Raw genomic sequence first — 24,193 nt, 5'->3', positions numbered from 1 at the left:
TGCAATCTGCAGTCTGACCCAAGCTGTCCTGTGAGCAGTTCAAAACCAGAGCTGGGCCAGCAGGTTAGTCATGTGACTCTTGTTGAAACAAACTTCTGCGTTTGTGGATTCCAAAACACTCAGTGGGGTATGGGGGGGGAGAGGGGGTGGGGTATGGGGGGGGGAGAGGGGGTGGGGTATGGGGGGGGGAGAGGGGGTGGGGTATGGGGGGGGAGAGGGGGTGGGGTATGGGGGGGGGGGGGAGAGAGGGGGTGGGGTATGGGGGGGGGGGGAGAGGGGGTGGGGTATGGGGGGGGGGAAGAGGGGGTGGGGTATGGGGGGGGGGGAAGAGGGGGTGGGGTATGGGGGGGGGGGGGAAGAGGGGGTGGGGTATGGGGGGGGGGAGAGGGGGTGGGGTATGGGGGGGGGGAGAGGGGGTGGGGTATGGGGGGGGGGGAGAGGGGGTGGGGTATGGGGGGGGGGGGAGAGGGGGTGGGGTATGGGGGGGGGGGGGAGAGGGGGTGGGGTATGGGGGGGGGGGGGAGAGGGGGTGGGGTATGGGGGGGGGAGGAGAGGGGGTGGGGTATGGGGGGGGGGGAGAGGGGGTGGGGTATGGGGGGGGGAGAGGGGGTGGGGTATGGGGGGGGGGGAGAGGGGGTGGGGTATGGGGGGGGGGGAGAGGGGGTGGGGTATGGGGGGGGGAGAGGGGGTGGGGTATGGGGGGGGGGGAGAGGGGGTGGGGTATGGGGGGGGGGAGAGGGGGTGGGGTATGGGGGGGGGAGAGGGGGTGGGGTATGGGGGGGGGGAGAGGGGGTGGGGTATGGGGGGGGGGAGAGGGGGTGGGGTATGGGGGGGGGAGAGGGGGTGGGGTATGGGGGGGGGGGGAGAGGGGGTGGGGTATGGGGGGGGGGGAGAGGGGGTGGGGTATGGGGGGGGGGGAGAGGGGGTGGGGTATGGGGGGGGGGGAGAGGGGGTGGGGTATGGGGGGGGGGAGAGGGGGTGGGGTATGGGGGGGGGGGAGAGGGGGTGGTGTATTGGGGGGGGGAGAGGGGGTGGGGTATGGGGGGGGGGGGAGAGGGGGTGGGGTATGGGGGGGGGAGAGGGGGTGGGGTATGGGGGGGGAGAGGGGGTGGGGTATGGGGGGGGGGGGAGAGGGGGTGGGGTATGGGGGGGGGAGAGGGGGTGGGGTATGGGGGGGGGAGAGAGGGGGTGGGGTATGGGGGGGGAGAGAGGGGGTGGGGTATGGGGGGGGGGGAGAGGGGGTGGGGTATGGGGGGGGGGGAGAGGGGGTGGGGTATGGGGGGGGGGGGGGAGAGGGGGTGGGGTATGGGGGGGGGGGAGAGGGGGTGGGGTATGGGGGGGGGGGGGAGAGGGGGTGGGGTGGTGGGCGGTATAGCACTGTCTCTAACACTGACAAGATGTGGATCACTGTTGCCCACACCAATCTCTGTTAATTGAATCAGTGAGCAGTTCCCATTGTCTTTTCCTATGTGACTGTCTCTTAGAATGCAAATTTTTTGCCAGCCACTGCTGATCTCTTTAAACAAGTCATCTCTCCAGCAACCATTTAAAATTAATGTTTAGATGACAAAATTAATATGCCTCATTTCTGGCAAGTGGGGGTCTTTATGACACAGGATAAATGCCAATTCAATTCCCATACCAGCTATGGTAGTTCATGAAGGCCTGGCTCCTTGCGGGGTAGTGCCCCTTAAACTATACATTACCAACTAGTCCTCTATGATAGAGAGAGATTCCATAGGGACTACAACAATGTGGCACAAACTTTGTATTCAATTTTGGGTCTGCACTGAGTGCTGGTGCGGGGTTTTAAGTTAATTTCTATCTAAAGTCTAGTTTTTTCCTTCAATTTAGCAGTTAACTAAAAATTACCACTTAAGTTAAGAGAAGTTGAGTTTTATTCCAGCCTTAAAACAGGTATACAAGCTCTCTGGGAGCAGCTGCAGCTAGTTAATTAGGTAGCTGGCTTAAACTGGTTTTCAGAAGCTTTAATCAGTTGTTTTTCAAAGTATAAAAGCAGGGCTTCCTCAGTGCTGCAGTGTGTGCCCTGTGCGCACAGTGTAAAGTGGGAGTTTGGTGAGCGAGGGAGTTTGATGTAGGAGGTGCTTTCTTCTACCATTTTTCAGCCTCCCGAAGTTGGCTCTCACTTCTAGACAGGGGAAGAAGTTGATTGGTGAGTAACTATAATAAATAGTTTTTAAAGTTATGGTATGGCAGGTCAGTTCAGCCAAATGGAATGTACATCCTGATGTATGTGAGAAGGCATGGATGCATCATGTGTCCTAGAAGAACACATCTGCAGGAAGTGTCACCTGTTGCAGAAGCTCGAGCGGCAGCTGGAGTCATTGCTGTGCATCCGCAAGGCGGAAGACTATGTGGATAGCACATTTAGGGAGGTGGTCACACCGCAGGCAGAGAGGGAATGGGTGACCCCCAGGCAGTCCAAGAGAACCAGGCAGGCAATGCAGGAGTTCCCCGAGTCTCTCTTGCTTGCTAATAGGTTTTCCATTTTGGATACTGGTTCCTCAGGGGAGTGCAACCAGAGCAAAGCCTGTGGCACCATAGGTGGCTCAGCTGCACAGGAGGGGAGGAAGAAGAGTGGAAGAGCAGTAGTGATTGGGGATTCGATAGGGTATCAGACAGGTGTTTCAGCGGCAGTAAACGTGACTCCAGGATGGTGTGTTGCCTCCCTGGTGCCAGGTCAAGGATGTCACAGAGCAGCTGCAAGGCATCCTTCTAGGAGAGGATGAACAGCTAGAGGTCATGGTCCACATTGGTACCAATCACATAGGTAGGAAGAGGGATGAGGTCCTTAAATGAATGAAGGATGAACTTCCTTCCTAACAGCATTATGGGTGTACCTACCCCAAATGGACTGCAGCGGTTCAAGAAGGCAGCTCACCACCACCTTCTCAAGGGCAATTCAGGATGGGCAATAAATGCTGGCCTGGCCAGCGATGTCCACATCCTAAAATCTGCTTTTTTTTTTTTCCAATTCATTCATGGGAAGTTAGGAAGGAATTTAAAAAGCAGGACCTCAAAAGCAGTAATCTCAGATTACACCCAGTGCCATGTGCTGGTGAGCATAGGAATAGGAGGACTGATCAATTGAACACATGGCTGGAGAATTGGTGTAGGAGTGAAGGCATCAGATTTCTGAGGCATTGGGACCGGTTCTGGGGCAGGTGGGACCTGTACAAGATGGACGGGCTACACCTTAACAGGACCAGGACTAACATCCTTGCAGGGAGATTTGCTGCTGCTGTTGGAGAGGGTTTAAACTAGCTTGTGAGGGGGATGGGAACCTGAGGGGTAGCTCAAATTGGAAGGAAGTAAAGCTGGTAACAGGAGGTAGAAAAGTAGCAAGCGACATTCGAAGGCAGACGAAACAAAGGCAAGTATCAAATAGACTTAGAATGCAGAATAACGCCAAGACGACAAGGTTAAGGGCACTCTACCTGAATGCAAGCAACATTCGCAACAAGGTAGATTATTTAAAGGCACAAATAGAGGTAAATGGGTATGATCGAATTGCTATTACAGAAACATGGCTACAGAGTGACCAAGACTGGGAACTGAATATCCAAGGATATTCGACATTTAGGAAGGACGGGCAAGGAGGAAAAGCAGATGGTTTTGCATTGATGACAAAGGGTTGGGATCAGTACATTAGTAAGGGAGGATCTCAGATCGGAAGAACAAAATGTGAAAACTGTTTGGGTGGAGCTAAGAAGTAGCAAGGGGCAATAAACGTTGGTAGGAATCAAAACAAGAAATGCTGGAAATACTCAGCAGGTCTGTCAGCATCTGTGGAGACAGAAGCAGAGTTAATGTTTCAGGTCAGTGACCTTTCCTCAGAACTTCATCCAGCTACCCCTGGAATTCCCTCCCTAAACCCTCTACCTCTCTATCCTCCTTTAAGAGGTACATTCCCACTAACTGGTTTGCTTTGTGCAGCTGGCTTGTTGGACTGCACGGTCCCTCTAAAATTGACGAGACCACATACGCAGACAACTTAAAAGGATCCTGTTGCTTGCGTGTGACCTGTTTGTTCCCTACGTGGCACACTCAATTGCTGCATAGCCAAGCATCCTTGCAGTCAAGAGGGAACATTGGCTTTGCAGGAGGAGGAGACGACACGTGAATCTGGACTGGATTTGAATCCAATTCCCAGAGTTGAAGCACAATGTTGCACTGTACCAATTTATACCTTCATTTCTTTGGTGCCATCCCCAAATAAATCACACCTAAATCCTGAAATCACCATCGCTGCTGGAATACTTTATTTACAGTTTAACATAAGGTACACAGTCTTGAGAGAGATGAGATTCAGAATATGACATTGTCCCCCTGAGAGTACAAAAGGAATGTTTATAAAAATAACCTCCAGTGCCACAGATTCGCTGTCCTTTACTTTGTGCTCCTTTTCTAGTTCTACATGAAAGATACTGCTCCACCACTCTCCCACTCCTGCTCAGAAATGCTCGGATAACTTCAGCACTTGCAGCTCCACACTGCAGGATCAAGGCTCTTTGTTAAGTCACACTGGCAAGTGAAAGAGTTGGGGGAGGGAGTACAGATGAGGGCTGCTCGCCAGAACCCCTCTCCCCTACTTTCCCATGCACCCATGCCTGCTGCAGCTCCAGCTAGTGTCCCACATGATAACTGACGTGTTCAAACAAGTTGGAGGTTCTCAAACCCAGGGTCTCACAGCCACTGGCCCTCAACCCTCCCACACAAAAGATAATTTCCCTCTCCCCTCCTGAAGCCACTAACTCTTTCCACCAGACAGCCCAATTGCTCCTAACCAATGTATATGTAGTACTGCTGAACCGTGCACCCCACTCAAAAACACTCCAGAGCAGGAATCGAACCTGTAGTCTGCTGGTCAGTGAGTCTCGATACATCAGTGACCTCAGTGTTAAGTGGAGAAGACTCATTCTTTGGAAAAATACAAGCTTATGTAACAGTTGGTAATTAAATACTTTACAATAAATTATGTAAACAATATCCAACACCAAAAAATATGAATCTTAGGAGGGTAAATACAATGAGTTCAGGAGTTATAAATATCCATCCCTTACTGTTATGTTCTCCCTCCCCTCTCCCTGGTGTGCTCTCAGGCTAGAGTACAGTCCAATGGGAGCCAGCCATCCGCTCACTATCTTGCCCTTCCTTTATTGGTGTTGGAAGGCTATTTACTGTCAGCTGTGGCTCAGTGGACAGCAACCTCTCACCAGAGTCACGAGGTCATGGGTTCAAGTTCCACTCCAGTGACTTGAGCACAAAATGTCTGCTGACACTCGCAATTGCAGTACTGCAGGAATGCAGCACTGTTGGAGTTGCTGGGTTTCAGATCAGCTGTTAAGCCAAATCCCCGTCTGTCCTCTCTAATGGATGTAAAGGATCCCATGGCACTATTTAAAAGAAAAGCAGGAGAGTTCTCCCCAGTGTCCCGGACAATATCCCTCAACCAACATCAATTTTTTTTTTTTTTTAAAAAGATTATCTTGTTATTATCACTTTACTGTGTGTAAATTGTCAGCCAAGATTCCTCCATTAGAACAGTGACTACACTTCAAAGGCATTTCATTGGCTGTAAAGCACTTTGAGACCTCCTGAGGTTGCAAAAGGTGCTACAAAAATGTAATTTCTTTCCTTAATAGCAGTGCTCAGGGAGCAAACAATTCCTGATCTACATAGCTCAGCACCTCACTGCGAGGTCACTGTACGCAGACAGGAACTTGTTTTTTTAAAAGAAAGATAATAATTGCACCGGCACTCAGCACTGTTCATAGTTTATACATCTTAGAGGAATAGAGGAGTCCAAAAATAGGGGCCATAAATACAAGATAGTCACTAATAAATCCAATAAGGAATTCAGGAGAAACTTCTTTACCCAGAGAGTGGTGAGAAATGTGTAACTTGCTACCACAGGGAGTGGTTAAGGCAAATAGTACAGATACATTTAAGGGGAAGTTAGATCACAGAACAGGAGTTCAATCAGACCACCGCGTCTGCTCATTTAAAGAACAATCCAGTTAGTCCTACTCTCCTGTCTTGTCCCATATCTCTGCAACCTTCTCTCCTTCAAGTATTTATCAAATTCCCTTTTGCAGGTTACTACTGAATCTCTATCCACTGCTCTATCAGGCAGCACGTTCCAAATCCTAACCACTCATTACATAAAAATATTTTTCATGTCACTTCTGGTTCTTTTGCAAATCACCTTAAATCTGTGCCCTCTCGTTACTGACCCTTCAGCCACATTCGAGCAGATAAGAGGAATTTTTTAATCTAACAGTTCAAGATTTTAATAAAAGCAAAATACTGCAGATGCTGGAAATCTGTAACAGTTCAAGATCTATCAAAGCTCCTCTTAACCTTATTTGCTTTAGGAAAACAACTCCAGCTTCTCCAAATAATCCACAACCCTGGAACCATTCTAGTAAATCTCTTCTGCACCCTCTGCAAAGCTTTTATTAAAGTGTGGTGCCCAAAATTGGACACAATACTGCAGCTGGGGTCAAACTAGTGTTTTATATAGGTTTAGCATAACTTTCTGACAACCATCCCATTAAATATTAAATTCCGTTTGCCAATTATAACATTTTGGACCAGTTGGAATAACCCCCAGTTGCTCAGGCAACAGTTTAGAACTCACTTTATGGGAGGCTTAATTAAAACGTCTCGTCTGTTTGTCGTTTCTTCTGACTCACTTCATCCTCAATTTCGGCTGCAGATGCTTTATTAACCTGTAGAGGAGAGAGAAAGGGTATGGGTGGGCTGAATGGCCTGTAATTTAATTTTTTTTTTTAATGTTACATGATACTTGCACCTGACAAACTGCTCTCACAATGTTACTTAAAAATACTTGAACCTCCCAACCCCTAAATGTGTATGTAACATTTCCTGGTGGTGGGAATACCAAGGGAAAGATGCAGTAACAGGGCAGAAAAATGAATGGCTACTAGCCCAAAAATCAGCCAGAAAAAAATCACAGCCAAAATTGAGAATGTAGTGACTCAGAAGAAGCAACAAACAGACGAGACGTTTTAATTAAGCCTCCCATAAAGTGAGTTCTAAACTGTTGCCTAAGCAACTGGGGGTTATTCCAACTGGTCCAAAATGTTATAAGTGGCAAATGGAATTTAATATTTAACAGGATGGTGGTCAGTTTTTGGTCACGTGGCATAGATTGTTGTTTGGAGGGTTTAAGTTCTGGTCCTCCTGTTACATGCAGTTTCCAGAGGATTTTGTGCAAATGGCAGACAGAATCTTCTCCCTGTGGTCCTCGTATTGTTTCAGCATCTTCTGGAGATCGTGGTCTGCAGGGATCACCTAGAACAGAGTATTAAAAATGAGAAGAGGACACACTGTACAACCAGGTGTGTGACACTCCCCACTCAACACATCTATTGTTCAACAAAAGCCATTACAGCCAGCTCCACTCTCCACGTGCCACATTACATCACGACAGGACATCAGGCACCACAACACCAGCTCCACTCCTCACTCATTATACTTTGAGTTAATGGATAAGCACTCACCAGCACTGGGGCAGGTGCTTTGAAGGAAGTCTGTCTGATCAGCCAGTCTTCATAAAGCTGATGAAGAGCTTCTAAATACTCCTGACAAATAGGACACAGCCAGCAGTAAGAGAAATCCACAAAATGGAACAAGTTTGCTCTCCACCTTCCAATTTTCACCCATCCTCTCCAGCAGCTGCTGAATCCTTTCTGAAGTCCCAGCATCAGGCGCTCTCTGGTACCTTGCCAGAGTGGCCACCATTCAGGTTAGCTATTCAACTGTGATGAGCGTCACAGCTAAGCCTGCCCTGGTTCTCACCTAATGGCAGCGCACACATACATTCCGGTGGCTATGGGGGTAGCCGACAGTCATAAGGAGCACAAACCCTGGCTCATTTCCACCCCTATGCCCTCCTTAAGCCCAAGTGTTCTGAGGCCAATTGTATTTTGTGCCCAACACAGACAAGGGATGGAACCTGGGGCCTGCTTGATCCATATCGCTCAGCATCTCACTAACCACCATTTCCTCCAGCTAAGCACTCAAGAATATCTAGACAACTGAAGCCATTGGTTTTGGTCCAAATCACAAACTCTGTACTCTCATTACTGATTCTATCATCCTCCTTAGCCAAAATTACAGGCTGAACCAGAATGAATTGCAATTTCAGCATCCTATTCAACCTCAGATCAGAGGTCAGCTGGCAAGATGGATACAGAACTGGCTCGGTCATAGAAGACAGAGGGTATCAGTGGATGGGTGTTTTTCTGAATGGAGGAATGTGATTAGTGGTGTTCCGCAGCGATCAGTGCTGGGACCTTTGCTGTTTGTAGTATATATAAATGATTTGGAGGAAAATGTAGCTGCTCTTATCAGTAAGTTTGAGGACGACACAAAGGTTGGTGGAGTTGCAGATAATGATGAGGATTGTCAGAGGATACAGCAGGATATAGATCGGTTGGAGACTTGGGCGGAGAAATGGCAGGTGGAGTTTAATCCGGACAAATGTGAGGTAATGCATTTTGGAAGGTCTAATGCAGGTGGGAAGTATACATTAAATGGCAGAACCCTTAGGAGTATTGACAGGCAGAGAGATCTGGGCGTACAGGTCCACAGGTCACTGAAAGTGGCAACGCAGGTGGATAAGGTAGTCAAGAAGGCATACGGCATGCTTGCCTTCATCTGTCAGGGCATAGAGTATAAAAATTGGCAAGTCATGTTGCAGCTGTACAGAACCTTAGTTAGGCCACACTTAGAATATTGCGTGCAATTCTGGTCGCCACACTACCAGAAGGACGTGGAGGCTTTAGAGAGGGTACAGAAGAGGTTTACCAGGATGTTGCCTGGTCTGGAGGGCATTAGCTATGAGGAGAGGTTGGATAAACTCAGATTGTTTTCACTGGAACGACGGAGGTGGAGGGGCGACATGATAGAGGTTTACAAAGTTATGAATGGCATGGACAGAGTGGATAGTCAGAAGCTTTTTCCCAGGGTGGAAGAGTCAGTTACTAGGGGACATAGGTTTAAGGTGCGAGGGGCAAAGTTTAGAGGGGATGTGCGAGGCAAGTTTTTTTTTTTTTTACACAGAGGGTGGTGAGTGCCTGGAACTTGCTGCCGGAGGAGGTGTGGAAGCAGGTACGATAGCGACGTTTAAGAGATATCTTGACAAATACATGAATAGGATGGGAATAGAGGGATACAGTCCCCGGAAGTGCAGAATGTTAGTTTAGGCAGGCATCAAGATCGGCGCAGGCTTGGAGGGCCGAATGGCCTGTTCCTGAGCTGTACTGTTCTTTGTTCTCAGCCTGAGCTTCCAACCTCCCAACATCCTCTCCATCCAACATTCCACCTCCATCCCTGTCTCAGCCCATCTGCTGCTGAAACACACTTCCACCATATTGCCATCTCCATACTTAACTATCCCAATGCTCTCCTGACTGGCCACCTTGCACCCTCTGTAAACATGAGCTCACCTCTGCTGCCAGTATCCTAACTCACACAAGTCCCGTTCACCCATCACCCCTGTGCTCGCTAACCTACACTGAACCCCAGTCCAGCACATCCTTGTGTTTAAATCCCTCCACATTCTCGCCCTTCCCAATCACTGTAACCTCTCCAGCACAAAAACACCCATCTCCAAATTCTGATCTCCCATGCACCATAGCCCTCCTTCACCTGACCATGAGTGGCCAAGTCTTCAGCTACCTCAGCCCCTCTGCCTCTCTACCTCCCTCTCTAGAAGACCCTACTTAAAATCCAACTATTTAAACAAGCCTTTGCTCACCCCATCTCCTCTGATCTTCTGCCCATTCCTCATGCCTCTATGAAGACACTTCAAATATTTTTTCTACATTAACAAGCACTGCATGAATATGTGGAGATGATCGATGATAAATACAAATGAGGATGAATGAACAGATGATGAGCCCTCATCATGAACTCTTCAATCAGAGGAGATAGCCTTTTCCTGCCCTTCCACCCCCATCCAAACACTTCAGAATTTTCCCTCTCACCAAGGGAATAACTTTCTCCTCATTTCGACACCTGGTTTTCAGTCTCTGGTAACAGGTCTCAGGAGCAGTTTGAAGATACACTGAGAAGGAAGGAGATTGAAGAGTTAGCATTTGTTAAGATGATCACAACGTAATGAAGGGCCTCTTTTTTTTTTTACACCCACACCCCACCCCCTGCACTTCATCGCTTCACCTTCCCACCCCCGACCAGCTCTATTTTTTTTTTACCTTTTGCAGGGTGTACATTTCCAGAGGTACCTGGGACACTCGCTGTCTAGACTTAATGCATGGCTGTTCTTCATGTGTAGAGGTGAGTCAGTGAGAGAGATTCCACCACAGAGGCCATCACAGCTCAGCTCAATCCTCCCCCTACACGTACATTTTGCAGCAATAGTGGGGAGGGGGGCAGGTTTAACTGAAACAGAAACTATTTCTAGTAACAACTAGATTTATTTATTTATAAATAACTGGGAGATTTCCTAACCTAGGTCACTGAGGCCAGCTGTAGATCTCCTACCACTGTCCCGGTCGAGATCCCCTAATAATGCTCTCTAACAATTGAGGCTTACTACTAATGCCGAGTTCCAAATGATGACCTTTTATGGTCATAGAATTATTAAGCACAGAAGGAGCTTATCTGACCCACAATGCCTGTGCCATCTCTGAAAAAGCTATCCAATTAGTCCCACTCCCCTGCTTTTTCCTCATAGCCCTGGAATTTATTCTTTTTCCAAGTATTTATCCAATTCCCTTTTGAAAGTTACTATTGAATCGGTTTCCACCGCCCTTTCAGGCAGCGCATTCCAGATCACAACAATTCGCTGTGTAAAATAAGTCTCCACTGGTTCTTTTGCCAATTACCTTAAATCTATGTCCTCAGGTTACTGACCCTCATATCAGTAGAAACAGTTTGTCCCCAACCATCCACAAAACCCCCCCAAAATTCTGAGCACCTCCATCAAATCTCCCCTAATCCCTCTCTGCTGTAAGGAGAACAACCCCAGCTTCTCAGGTATTTCTACAATGTTCCACAGTGTTCAACATTTGGTGTGCAACTTAACTTAGAAATCTTAAAAATCTCTCCCTTCACATACAATACCCAAGATAGATGATGAATATAAGGGCTATAATGTGTACATTATGGACACAGGACCTAATATACATTGTACATTATAGATACGGGCAGCTATTCTTTATACACTTATAAATAAATCACAAAATAACATATACATTACAAATACCAATGCTTACATTCCCTGACGCTCGTCAGCCCAAACCTGAGTGTTATCCAGGTCCTACTGCAGGCTGGAGTGGATTGCTGCATTCTCTGAGTAGTGAACATTGATCTACATATCATTGGAGGACAGCCCCACCCTTGACTTTATATTGGAGGGGAGGTCATTGATGAATCAGGTGATGAAGATAGTTGGGCCTGGAACACTAGGCTACGATGGTTAGCCTCAGACCAGTATAACCATCTTCCTTTGTGCTAGGTATGATTCAGCTGGTGAAGGGTCCCTATTGGCCTCAGTACAGAGAGGGTGCGCTGATGCCACACTCAGTCGAACACTACCCAAATGGGCAAATAGTTTTGCCATGCATTTCATAACTACACATAGCTGGTCACAATATTTTGTAAAACGCAGTGAGTACATAATAAACACATCGCATTGTTTACATCACAAGCACACAGACATTATAGGGTGCTTTAGTTGTACTGAATGGTACAGCCCCTTTCCCCCATTCCTGAACTTCACCCCGTTTGTCAGTGGCTCTTACCAATCAAATCGATTGGAATGTTGGTGTTCGTCACGATCCAATTAAACCATTCAGACAGCACGGCATAATCCACAGCTGGCATGATGGAGCTGGGTAGGGGAAAGGCAAGTGTTATTCATCTTCCCTCTGGTAGGGCAGTCCAGAATAAGGGGGAGCGGGAGGGGATCACAAACCTTAAAATTTGAGCTAGGCAGTTTAGGAGCGAAATCAGGCAGCAAAGGGTAGTGGAAATCTGGAATTCTCTCTCCCCTCCCAAAAAAGACTGCCGAGTCCAATTGGGAATTTCTAAACTGAGAATCAATAGATTTTTCTCGGGCAAAGCTAACAAGGGGTATAGAACGAAGTCGGTAAATGGAGTTGAGGAACAGATCAGTCATGATCTGATTTTAGGCCATTCAGCCTGTTCCGCCATTCATTGGGTCCAGTTTTGATATCACTCTAACACACCTCCCTGCAGCGAGCCCTTGGCTTAGTGGGAGCATTGAGCATTGAGAATCAATCATTATTCCAGACAATCCCAGCGAGTGGAGGCTGGAGCTCCAGCTCGGAATTCCAGACTGGCATCCAGCGGGATACTTGTATCTTGTGGTTGCCCCATCATATGGGTTGTGGGTGCCCATTAAACGCTATAAGGATTAACCCTCCTAGGGGCTGGTATAAAGACAGTTATGACCACGGAAGGAGGGTTTATGTTGCAGCCTGTCGGACTGTAAATCCTCCACTACTCACATTATTCTCCAAGGGAAGAGCAAAAAGATACATCCAGCTCACTTGCATCCTCACGGTGTTGAAACCAATCATTGTTACACCAACTCTAACTCTCTTTCCCAGGCTTCCAGACCCATGGGATCCCTCACCTGCAATTTTAAAAGGTTCAGCAGTGCCAGCTCAGGACTAGTTGATCAAATCTATGCTGGTGTTTCTCTCCACATGATCCCGCCAGCCTAATCCTACTCTACTGCTCCCTCACTACATCCCATTTGAAAATAATTCTTAGACATTTTAACCTCCCTTCTGTAATTTGAACCCTTCAGGACAGTGAACTATCGTCTGGATTAAATTTGTTGACACTGAGCCACACAAGAACAGGTAAACGTCAGCTTGCTACAAGAGGTAGGTTTTAAAGAGCGTCTTAAAGTCAGAAAGACGGGGAGAGAGACGGAGAGGTTTAGGGAGGGAATTCCAGTGTTTGGAGCCTAGACAACTGAAGGTGCAGCCAACAATGGAGCAAAATAAGAAAGGCATGCATTTGTATAGCGCCTTCCATGTCCTCAGGAGGTCCCAAGGCACTTTACAGCTGATGTAGTACTTTTGAAGTGTAGTCACTGTTGTGATATCGGAGTGAGCAGGGCACAAGAGAGCAGAATTGAAGGATTGTAGGAGTTCCAGGAAGTTTGGAGGTAGCAAAGATAAGGACAGGGAGAGGCCATAAAGAATTTGAACAAAAAGATTAGCATATTAATCTAAAAAGAAGTGTATTACATAATCCCACAATCACCTGCCCTCCAAACTACAGAGAATGACCTTTTTATAACCTCCCCTCTTCGCTCATTCCCCGTCCTCTTTTACTTGGAGGTCCAAACTACAGGACAACAAAACACATGATTATTTTTCCCAGAATATTGGGGGGGGGGGGGGGGGAGAAAGAGTCATGTCAACACAAGCAGTAAATGAGGGATGAGAGTTTAAATAAGTGCTGGTTTTGTTGGCCACACCTGACAGTGCTCACCTGCGGTAATGATTCTCCACGAAGACATACTTTGCGCTGTAAATGGACCTCTCGATCATTCGGATTGGCGCCGTCTTCGAAGGACAAACGTCACAAAGAATTAGAGAGAATTGAGAGCACAGATACAGGCGATTCGGCCCAACAAGTCTGTGCCAGCATTTACGCTCCACACGAGCTTCCTCCCACCTTCATCTAACTGTACCAAAATAACCTATTCCTTTCTTCCTCAAGTGTTTATCCAGCTTCCCCTTAAATGTATTTATACCATTCACCTCAAGCACTCCCTGTGTGAGAGAGTTCCACATTCTCACCACTCTCTGGGTAAAGAAGTTTTTCCTGAATTCCCTGTTGGATTTTTTTTAGCGACTGTCTTATATTTATTTATGAGCTCCTACTTCTGGATTCTTCCACCACAAGTGAAAACAACATCTCTGCATCTACCTTATCAAAGCCCTTCATAATGTTAAAGACCTCTACCAGATCACCCTCAATCTTCTCTCTTCTAGATAAAAAGAGACCCAGCCTATTCAGTCTTTCCTGATATTTGTAACCTCTTAGTTCTGGTATCATCCTCGTAAGCCAATGTTTTTCTGCACATTTTTCAGTGCTTCTATATCCTTTTTGTAATATGGAGATCAGAACTGAACACGTTACTCCAAATGTGGTCTAACCAAGGTTCTATATAAATTTAAATGTTGTGTAAATTCTCAGCACAGAAGCTGTCGTTGAAAATCACTTGTTTAAAATAAAGATGTTCTTTCCGTTCCATGTAGTGTCCATACCTGAGGCAGAGAGTGTTGCTGCAACATAGTGAGCTGTACATAGGACTGTAACGTAATCGTCCAACGCGAGGGATCTTCATACATCAGTGCCTGCCAACAAAATTATTTAGGCATTGATAAATCTTGAAAGCTAAGCCACCCCAATGGCTCATTGAGTCGATGCACTTCCATTGCTGATCTGTGCTGGGTTACTGCTCTCAAGAGGGGGCAATAGCGCAGTTCGGGAGGAGAAACCTTCGCCGGGTTCCCGATTGGAAAATGAGGTCCAAGGAAAAAAGAGAAAGTTTGTCTGCCTCCATAGTCAAATAGCCCATTACTGCTCAGCAACTAGAATCTAGCATGATGATTGGCCAGTTGGATGAGGCACTCATTACCGCTACCACCAATAGAAATTGGGATGGAGAGGGGATTTTTTTCCTCTAGAGTAGATCATGGACTAATAATCCAGAAAAACCAATCAAATCCGTCCATGGCAATTTGAGAATCTGAATTCAGTTTCAAAAGAAGCTGGTCTCAGTAAAAGTGAGCACAAAGCACGATTGTCGTAAAATCCCAACTGGTTCACAAATGTCCTTTAGGGAAGGAAACCTGACGTCATAACCTGGTCTGGTCTATACGTGACTCCAGTCCCAGACCAACCTGGTTTTCTCTTGACTGCCCTCTGATGTGGTCTCACAAGATGAAACCTCACCACCAACTTGTCAGGGCAACTAGGAACGGGCAATAAATGCCATCCTTGCCCACATCACAGGAATTAAAAGTATTGCTCATTTAAATGAACAGGCCAGGCACAATGACAAAAAATTAGAGGGGACATTGCTCAGGGTCCTGCTCAACCTCAAAGCACCCAACACCAAGGCCACTTTGTATTATCCCTGTGACATGGCTCACTCCTGGCCTCCCCTTCCCTGTCTGCTGCCTTTGGGGACAAGGTGGCCTGTTATCCTTAACTAGTCTGGGCCTATATGTGACTCCAGTTCCACATCAAAGTGGTTGTCTCTTGACTACCTTCTAAAGTGGCCTAGCCTTTATTACCTTGAGGCCCCATTGCTCTACTTGCTGGCCTCTGGCTCCACAAACCACAGCTCCTCCTAGATTATGGGCGGCACAGTGGTGCAGTGGTTAGCACCGCAGCCTCACAGCTGCAGCGACCCGGGTTCAATTCTGGGTACTGCCTGTGTGGAGTTTGCAAGTTCTCCCTGTGTCTGCGTGGGTTTTCTCCGGGTGCTCCAGTTTCCTCCCACAAGCCAAAAAACTTGCAGGTTGGTAGGTAAATTGGCCATTATAAATTGCCCCTAGTATAGGTAGGTGGTAGGGGAATATAGGGACAAGTGGGGATGTGGTAGGAATATGGGATTAGTGTAGGATTCGTATAAATGGGTGGTTGATGGTCGGCACAGACTCGGTGGGCCGAAGGGCCTGTTTCACTGCTGTATTTCTAAAAAGAAAAAGTCTTCAAATAGTTACACGATCAGGTGTAAAGAGCAGAATTTACCATTTGAGACATTCGCTCAAAAACATAAAACAATTTTGATCCAGTGACAGTGAAGGAACGGTGATACATTTTCAAGTCAGGATGATGTGGGAACTTTGCCCTTGTGCTTCTCATGTATTTGTGAGTTGCAGTTGAAGAAACCTCGGCAGGTTGCTGCAGTACATCCTGAAATTCTCATCCTCACCTTCAAATCACTCCGTGGCCTCACCCCATCTTAACTCAGAGTCACTCCAGTTGCAAGACCCTGCACCCAGGCTGTTCCTCTCTGACACTCACATAGTCCAAGTTCCAACATCAGTAATCACTCCCTCAACCACACTGCTCACACCCCATCCTCTGGAACTCTTTCCCTCATCTCCTCCTACATTCCAGAACCCTTCACTCTGACCCCTAATCCCTCTCTCTTCCCCTCTGAAACCCTTTTTCCTGCTCCACCTCCCACAAACTCAGACACGTCCCACTGCACACGCCTTTGAAATAAAGTCTTTGTTCTTACCAGTAGATTGTGGTTCCAGATGTTCCTCCACTTTCTCACAGGCTCTGTCAGGGTCTGCAATGAGATAGTAAAATAAAGCTTTCTAGGACAGACACAGCAGAAGCTCAGCGGGTGACCGCGCCCGGCTGTCTCAGCGGGTGACCGCGCCCGGCTGTCTCAGCGGGTGACCGCGCCCGGCTGTCTCAGCGGGAGGGTCAGGTAAGGAAGGCTGGTGTTAAATTGTGAGACAGCTCCTGCTACCAAAAGTCAAGTCCACTGCAAACAAGTATAACATTTCCAAAATCACTATCGGGAAAAAGCATCAGTGATACATTGGCCTTGGAGGGGGTGCATTGCAGATTCACCAGAATGCTACCTGGGGCTAAAAGGATTAATTTATGAGGACAGGTTCCATAGGCTAGGCTTGTATTCCCTCGAGTACAGAAGATTAAGGGGCAATCTATTTGAGGCATTTAACATGATCAAAAAGAGTTGATAGGGTTGATGGACAGAAATTATTTCCTCTGGTGGGCGGGGTCCAGAATAAGGGGGCAGAACCTTAAAATTCAAGCCAGGCCATTCAGGGCTGGTGTCAGGAAGCACTTCTTCACACAAAGAGGACTGGAGATCTGGAACTCTCTCACAAAAACATCTCTTGAGACTGACCGAGACTGATGGATTTTTGCTAGGCAAGGATATTAAAGAATATGGAACTAAAGGGAATAAATGGAGTTATAATACAGACCAGCCATGATCTTATCGAGTGGCAGAACAGGCTCGACTCTGTGACCTCAGGACAACTAACTAGTGTCACCAACAGCAAAATAAATGCAATGATTGATCTCCGATACGCTTCATCTACAGACAGGACATAGGAACAGGAGTAGGCCATTCAGCCCCTCCACCACTCAATTAGATCATCGCTAATCTGCACCTCAACTGCATTTGCTCAGCTTAGCTCCACATCCCCCAATACCCTAACCTAACGAAAATCTAATCAATCTCAGTCTTGAAAACCGCCATTGATCCCAGTACCCACAGGCTTATGGGGAAGAGGGTCCCATTCATGCCACACAAGTGCCAGGTAATGACCATCTCCAACAAGAGAGAATCTAACCATCTCCCCTTGGCGTTCAATGGCATTACCATCACTGAATCCCCCACCATCAACGTCCTACGGGGTCACCATTGACCAGAAACTGAACTGGACCAGCCACATAAAGTACTGTGGCTAAAAACGGTCAGAGGCTGGGAATTCTGCGGCGAGTAACTCACCTCTTGACTCCCCATCTACAAAATACAAATTAGGAGCGTGATGGAATACTCTCCACTTGCCTAGATGGGTGCAGTTCCAACAACACTCAAGAAACTCAACACCATCCAGGACAAAGCAGCCCTTTTGATTGGCATCCCATCCACAAACATTCACTCCCTCCACCGCTGACACAGTGGCAGCAGCGTGTACCATATACAAGATGCACTGCAGCAACTCATCAAGGTTCCTTCCAAACCCGTGACCTCTACTACCTGGAAGGACAAGGGCAGCAGATGCATGAGAACATCACAACCTGCAAATTCCCCTCCAAGCCACACACCAACCTGTGACGGAAAGCACACATGCCCAAATGGAAATATTAATTGTGTCATATGGAAAACTGCCTGAAAGTTTTACTGGACATTGCAAATAACTTTAAAAAGTAGAACTGAACGGTTTAAAAAAAAAATAGCCAAGCATCTTTGCATTTTTGATAAGACAAAGGCTGGCAGAGAGACAGAAGGAAATTACCCAGTCTAGCTGGAACAATGGGGGTGCTCCCTGATTTAATTAGCGAGACTGGTTTTGTCAATAGGGGCAATCAAAAACATCAACACCCCTTTGACTTTGTAAGAGCCATACCACCCCACACCCCCACCCCACCACCACCCAGTATGTCTGGAAGCTTTTGAAATTCAAACAACCCCAGGAACTGCTATGTCAAACAAAGATGGTCACTGACCTATCTGCTGGTGTAAGACTGAGGTTTTTGGATTGTGCCTCAGAAAGTAAAGAGACTGCAACTGGTCCGGAAGAGAAAAGTCCCAGGGAAACCACAGTGGCTGCTTTTAAGCTTCAAGACTACAGAATTTTACAGGCGGCCACCAAGAAGTAATTGAAACCTCCCTTAGGCCTTCTGGAACCAGAGAAGGAAGCCTGAAATTGTGCACGTGGCCCCCAGTGAGGACTCCAAGACTTTGACTTCAATTAAGGATATTACAACCCAGTATTTGCATTCCATTTATTACCAACTCACTTCAACCTCCTGACTCTTTCTTCCCCTCTGTATCTCTGTGCGTGTGTGTGTCTTTCTCTCTCTCATATGAATGTGAGCATGGATGCATCGCATATTTTAGTAATTCTAACCGGTTTAGAGTGATAAGGTTAATAAACTTACATCTTTCTTGCTTAAACTCAAAAAAAACCTGTCTGATTGGTTCATTTGTAATTATATTCGAGGAACAGTGAGCAAGGGCTCACAGAGGTGGTAACCTAAAAACCACCGTGTTTAAAAGATAAAACCTGTTACAGCCAAACCAGAGAAGGGGCAAGAGGGAAGCCCGAGACCCCTTTCTCACCTGGTCATAACAATCCTGACTTGGAACTATATCGCCGTTCCTTCACTGTCGCTGGGTCAAAATCCTAGAACTCCCTTCCTAACAGCACTGTGGGTATACCTACACCCCAAGAACTGCAGCGGTTCAAGAAGGCAGCTCACCACCACCTTCTCAAGGGAAATTAGGGATGGGCAATAAATGCTGACCTAGCCAGCGACACCCACATCCCATGAACGAATAAAAAATTTTCCAGACAGTGCTACCTGATTTCACTCCTGAATGGTCTTGCTCTAATTTTAAGATTATGCCTCATTGTTCTGGATTTGCCACCAGAAGTAATAGTTTCCCCAAATCTAGAAAAACAAACTGAACTTGTTTATCAGACTTAGTGCGTTTGTCAATTCGCTATTTTTAGATCTGAACTCTCGCTTGATGGGACAGGTCAGATTTAATCAGGCTTATTCAAATTCATCGGGTGCCGATCAACCAAGTCCTTTGTTCCTGCTAAATGCAATTGTAGGGGTTTGAATGTGAGGCACTGCCTCACGGGAATCCAAAACAAGCCTCACATGCAGGCTCCTGATATTCCAGTGATCCTCCCATTTACACAGCTCCAGACCAGACAATACCTGGAGTCAAGAAAGCCAAGAGCTAGAACTGGTGGGAATCTGAGAGGGTCTGGCCCACGAGGTCTCTGCAATTATGAAGCAGTTACATTAGATAATGTTTCCACTGTAAGAGACCAAAACTAGAGGCCATAAATGTAAGATATTCTCAATAATTCCAATAGGGAATTCAGGAGAAATTTCTTCACCCAAGCTCCATACAGTATCAGTGAATGGGAAGGGGATTGGTCCATTGAGATCCTACATAAAGGGAGTGAATGGGATTGATCCATTGAGATCCTGTACAATGAGAGTGAATGGGAAGGAGATTGGTCCATTGAGATCCTACACAATGAGAGTGAATGGGAATGGGATTGATCCATTAAAAGTTTTCATTAAGAGTAATAGCCTAGCAAACCACTCAGCTGGACCAAACCATTACAAGAATAACCACAAGGACTGAAGTGGTTCAAGAAGCCAACTCAATACCACCTTCACAGGGCAACAAAGGATGGGCAATAAATGCCAGCAACACCCAGATTCCAAGAATCAATTTAAAAGATTTACACAGGCTGCTATTTACCTCAATATTACAAGATTTTGCAAAGTACTCCAGGCATGTAGTCTTTCCACTTGCAATGTTCCCTTCGACACAAATCTGAAATGAAATACAATCAGACAAAATTTGGTTTCCTTCTGCAAAAGCCAGTTAATTCCTCTGTACTTAAGAGAGTTGAAATCTAAGAGGAGTTTGGGAGACTCTCAGCTTGCATTGGGCATGGAACCCAAACATATGTGACCATAATGGTCAACCTCACTCAGAGGTTCTAAGATGTGGGAAGCAGAAGACTATCAGACTGGATGGGTGAGAATACAGATTCGCTTTGCGAGTTGGGAATTAAAGCATCTTCTTGACTCTGGCTTTTCCTGAAAGTGCTTTAGTGCTGCACCATCTTAACTCACCTCAATGAGTTTGCAAACTCCACCCATCGTGTACTGGTCCAGGGACTTGTTTTTTTGAGCAGAATCAAGATGTAAATTAGATACTGAAAGGAGCATGTTCCAAATCTCTGCTACAGTCTTGTCTGATGTACATGATTTTACGAATATTTACAATGATGTTGTTCAAATGTCTGTTTTGTAAAAATAAACATCTATTTTTGTAACTTCTCAAGACTAATGTGCAGGGGGAAAGGGTAGGGTTAGATTTAGCAGCAGAACAAGCAACAAACTCCAACCTTGAACCCACTTCTGTTTTAGTAATAAAAACAGCAAGTGCTGGAAATATTCAATGGGTCTGTGGAAAGAGAAGCAGAGTTAACGTTTCAGGTCAGTGACCTTTCATCAGAACTGGCAAAGGTTAGAAATGTAATAGGTTTTAAGCAAATAAAACAGGGGTGGGGAAAAAAAAAAAGAGAACTAAAGGGAAGGTGTGTGATAGGACAGAGGGACACAGATTAACTGACAAGGAGGTCGTGGGGAAAAGGCAAAGAGAGTGTGCTAATGGTGTGGTGTAAGACGAAGCATTATTGCAAAGGGAGTGTGAATGACAGAATAATGAGCAGCCCTAGCCAAAAACACAAACGTGAAAAAAAACAAACAGCGGGCAGGCAAGGAACAAAATAAAAGATGGAATAAAATTTTTTATTTATTTTTTAAATAATTCTGAAATTATTGAACTCAATGTTCAGTCTGGTAGGCTGTAGCATGCCTAATCGGTAAGTGAGGTGCTGTTCCTCAAGCTTGCGTTGATGTTCATTGGAACACAGCAGCAAGCCCGATCAGAGACGTGGGCATGAGAGCAGGGGAGTGTGTTGAAATGGCAAGCGACAGGAAGCGTGGGGTCATGCTTTCGGACTGAGCGGAGGTGTTCCGCAAAGCAGTCACCCAATCTGCGTTTGGTCTCGCCAAAGTAGAGGAGACCACATTGTGAGCAGTGATACAGTATACTAAATTGAAAGAAGTACATGTAAATCGCTGCTTCACCTGAAAGGAGTGTTTGGGGCCTTGGATAGTGATGAGAGAAGTAGTAAAAGGGCAAGTATTACACCTCCTGCGATTGCATGGGAAGGTGCTGTGGGAAGGGGACGAGGTGTCGGGGTAATGGAGGAGTGGACCAGGGTGTCGTGGAGGGAACAATCCCTTCAGAATGTTGACAGGGTAGGGGAGGGGAAGATGCGTTTGGTGGTGGCATCACACTGGAGGTGGCGGAAATGGCGGGAGCATGATCCTTTGGATGTGTAGGCTGGTGGGGTGGAAAGTGAGGACAAGGTGAACCCTGTCGCGGTTCTGGGAGGGAGGGGAAGGGGTAAAGGCAGAAGTGCAGGAAACAGATTGGACACGGTTGAGGGCCCCGTTAACCAGGGAAGAGTTTTCGATTGAGGAAAAAGGAGTTCATATCAGAAGCGCTGTTGTGGAAGGTTGCATCATCAGAGCAGATACGTCGGAGATGGAGAAACTGGGAGAATGGAACGGAGTCCTTACAGGAGGTAGGGTGTGAAGAAGCGTAGAAAAGGTAGCTGTGGGAGTCGGTGGGCTTATAATGAATATTAGTTGACAGTCTAACCCCAGAGATGGAGACAGAGAAGTCGAGGAAGGGAAGGGAAGTGTCAGAGATGGACCATGTAAAGGTGAGAGAAGGATGGAAATTGGAAGCAAAGTTGATAAAGCTTGCAAGTTTGGGGCGAAAGCAGGAAACAGCACCGATACAGTCATCAATGTACCAGAAAAAGGGGGAGAGGGCCTGATAAGCAATCTCTTTTACGGGAAGGAAGTGAGTGGAGTTGAAGGAGAAGTTGTTCAATGTGAGAACAAGTTCAGCCAGGCAGAGGAGGGTGGTGGTGGATGGGGACTGGTTGGGCCTCTGTTCAAGCAAGAAGAGGAGAGCCCTCAAACCATCCTGGTGGGGGATGGAGGTGTAGAGAGATTGGATGTCCATAGTGAAGAGGAGACGGTTAGGGCCAGGAAACTGGAAATTGTCAAAATGGCATAGGGCGTCAGAAGAGTCACGGATGTAGGTGGGAAGAGACTGGACCAGGGGAGAAAAGATAAAGTCAAGATAAGAAGAAATAAGTTCAGTGGGGCAGGAACAGGCTGAAACAATGGGTCTGCCAGGACAGTCTGTTTGTGGATTTTGGGAAGGAGGTAGAAGCGGGCTGTCTGGGGTTGTGTGACTATGAGGTTGGAAGCTGTAGAGGGAAGATCTCTGGAGGAGATGAGGTCAGTGACAGTCCTGTAGACAGTAGCTTGATGTTCAATGATGGGGTCATGGTCCAGGGGGAGGTAGGAAGAAGTGTCTGAGAAGTGTTTTGGTGATGTTGATTGAGGAAAGCAAGTTAGCCAGAACTCCCTGCTCTTCCTTAAAAGGTGTCAAGGGGTCTTTTATGGGCAAAACCCAACAAGATAAAGCCTCAGTTTAACATTGCATCCAGAAGATTAAACCTCAGATGATGCCTCATTCCCTCACTACTGCAATGAAGTGTCAGCCTGGATAATCAAGTCAAGCAGTTATCTGACATAGAGGTGAAAGAGTACTCAATTAACAAAATCCTCTCAGGTTAACTTTCCAATTCAGTGTCGTTGGAGATTTTAGTTTTCCTAATTTTTCTCGTATAATCCAATTCTATATTTCTGGGGCTGCATCAGGTTCACTGGAGCTTATTACAGTATTCGATCCTACACCTCCAAAAAATAAAATAAAATTACTTGCCAACACCAGTGTTATGTATTTAGGATTTTTACACCATATATAAACTTCTTGGGTTCAGCAACAGTCACCATTTTCAAAAGCAGCCCTCACGTCCCCTACAAACTGGAGTGTAACCTGTCCAACATCCAGGAAAATTGAGCAAGATCCCAGGATTAAATAAAGACCACTTGTCAGTTTATTCTAGTTTAGTGCAATATATCACATGCTGCCATGTAATATATTCTAACAGACAAGGACACTTCAGTTAATTACATATTTATACAATATACAAATATCCATTACTCCTGCTCCTAATTCATATGTTTGTACATTAATATGCTCATATTCAACTCTGATACATACCACCATCTTCTTCCCCTCCTTCGATCTACTACTGAACAGCCGAGCTAGAAACAAAATGAAAGTCCATTATTAAAAGAATGCAAGGGGGTACAGAGGGGGAGACACACACACAGGGACACAGCGAGGGGGAGACACAGTGACACAGTGAGGGGGTACAGAGGGAAACACACAGGGACATAACAAGGGGATACAGAGGGAGACAGGACACAAGGGTTAGAGATGGCCAGGAACCCAACAAGAGGGGGCAAAGAGAGAAAGGGGAACATAATAGGGGCGGGGAAGAGAGGGTCAAGAGTGATATAAGGACCTATGCTACAGTATAATGCCATTTCACAGCAGACTGCCCAGCACTGAGCCAGTTCAGAGGAAGGACAACTGAGACCAGGGCTCTGTGAACAGAGGGGCTAACGGTATCCCAGCCCGTCAGTGCAAATGAACTTCTTCACCCCGGCCCAATCTGGCTACATCAATTCACCTCAGTTTCTAAATTTACAAACATTTTTGACTCACGCACTGTGAATAATAAATTAGGTGGGAAGTATCTGAAATCATTTCCCAATGTCGATTAAGTGGTGCTGTGTAAAGTTCTAGCCAGACCCGGAATTCCAAGTTTAGTTTCACAGTGAATCCCTCGCTTGTTGCTTA

The 24,193-nt window shown here is 46.5% G+C and overlaps 1 protein-coding gene across 4 annotated transcripts in view; it reads right to left on the bottom strand.

Annotated features, from left to right (window-relative positions):
• tk2 (thymidine kinase 2) overlaps window positions 1–24,193 on the bottom strand; it is a 45,436-nt gene that overhangs the window by 21,028 nt on the left and 215 nt on the right. Inside the window, exons 2-10 of one of the 4 annotated variants that reach the window (XM_068049068.1) lie at window positions 23,549–23,592; window positions 20,081–20,155; window positions 16,322–16,375; window positions 14,331–14,420; window positions 13,549–13,622; window positions 11,820–11,908; window positions 10,041–10,120; window positions 7,551–7,631; window positions 6,682–7,341 (exon numbers count right to left, since the gene is read on the bottom strand). In XM_068049068.1, the coding sequence (XP_067905169.1) occupies window positions 7,234–7,341; window positions 7,551–7,631; window positions 10,041–10,120; window positions 11,820–11,908; window positions 13,549–13,622; window positions 14,331–14,420; window positions 16,322–16,375; window positions 20,081–20,155; window positions 23,549–23,592 (695 nt within the window). In that variant the 3' untranslated portion in view covers window positions 6,682–7,233. Of the gene's footprint in view, window positions 1–6,664; window positions 7,342–7,550; window positions 7,632–10,040; window positions 10,121–11,819; window positions 11,909–13,548; window positions 13,623–14,330; window positions 14,421–16,321; window positions 16,376–20,080; window positions 20,156–23,548; window positions 23,593–24,193 lie in introns of those variants that run through there. The other 3 variants (XM_068049071.1, XM_068049069.1, XM_068049070.1) reach the window with 3 other exon arrangements.

Source organism: Heterodontus francisci, chromosome 17 (genome assembly GCF_036365525.1).
Source record: "Heterodontus francisci isolate sHetFra1 chromosome 17, sHetFra1.hap1, whole genome shotgun sequence".
Lineage (NCBI taxonomy): Eukaryota > Metazoa > Chordata > Chondrichthyes > Heterodontiformes > Heterodontidae > Heterodontus > Heterodontus francisci.
Note: the sequence above shows the minus strand (reverse complement) of the source record. Positions and strands in the feature narration are given on the sequence as shown.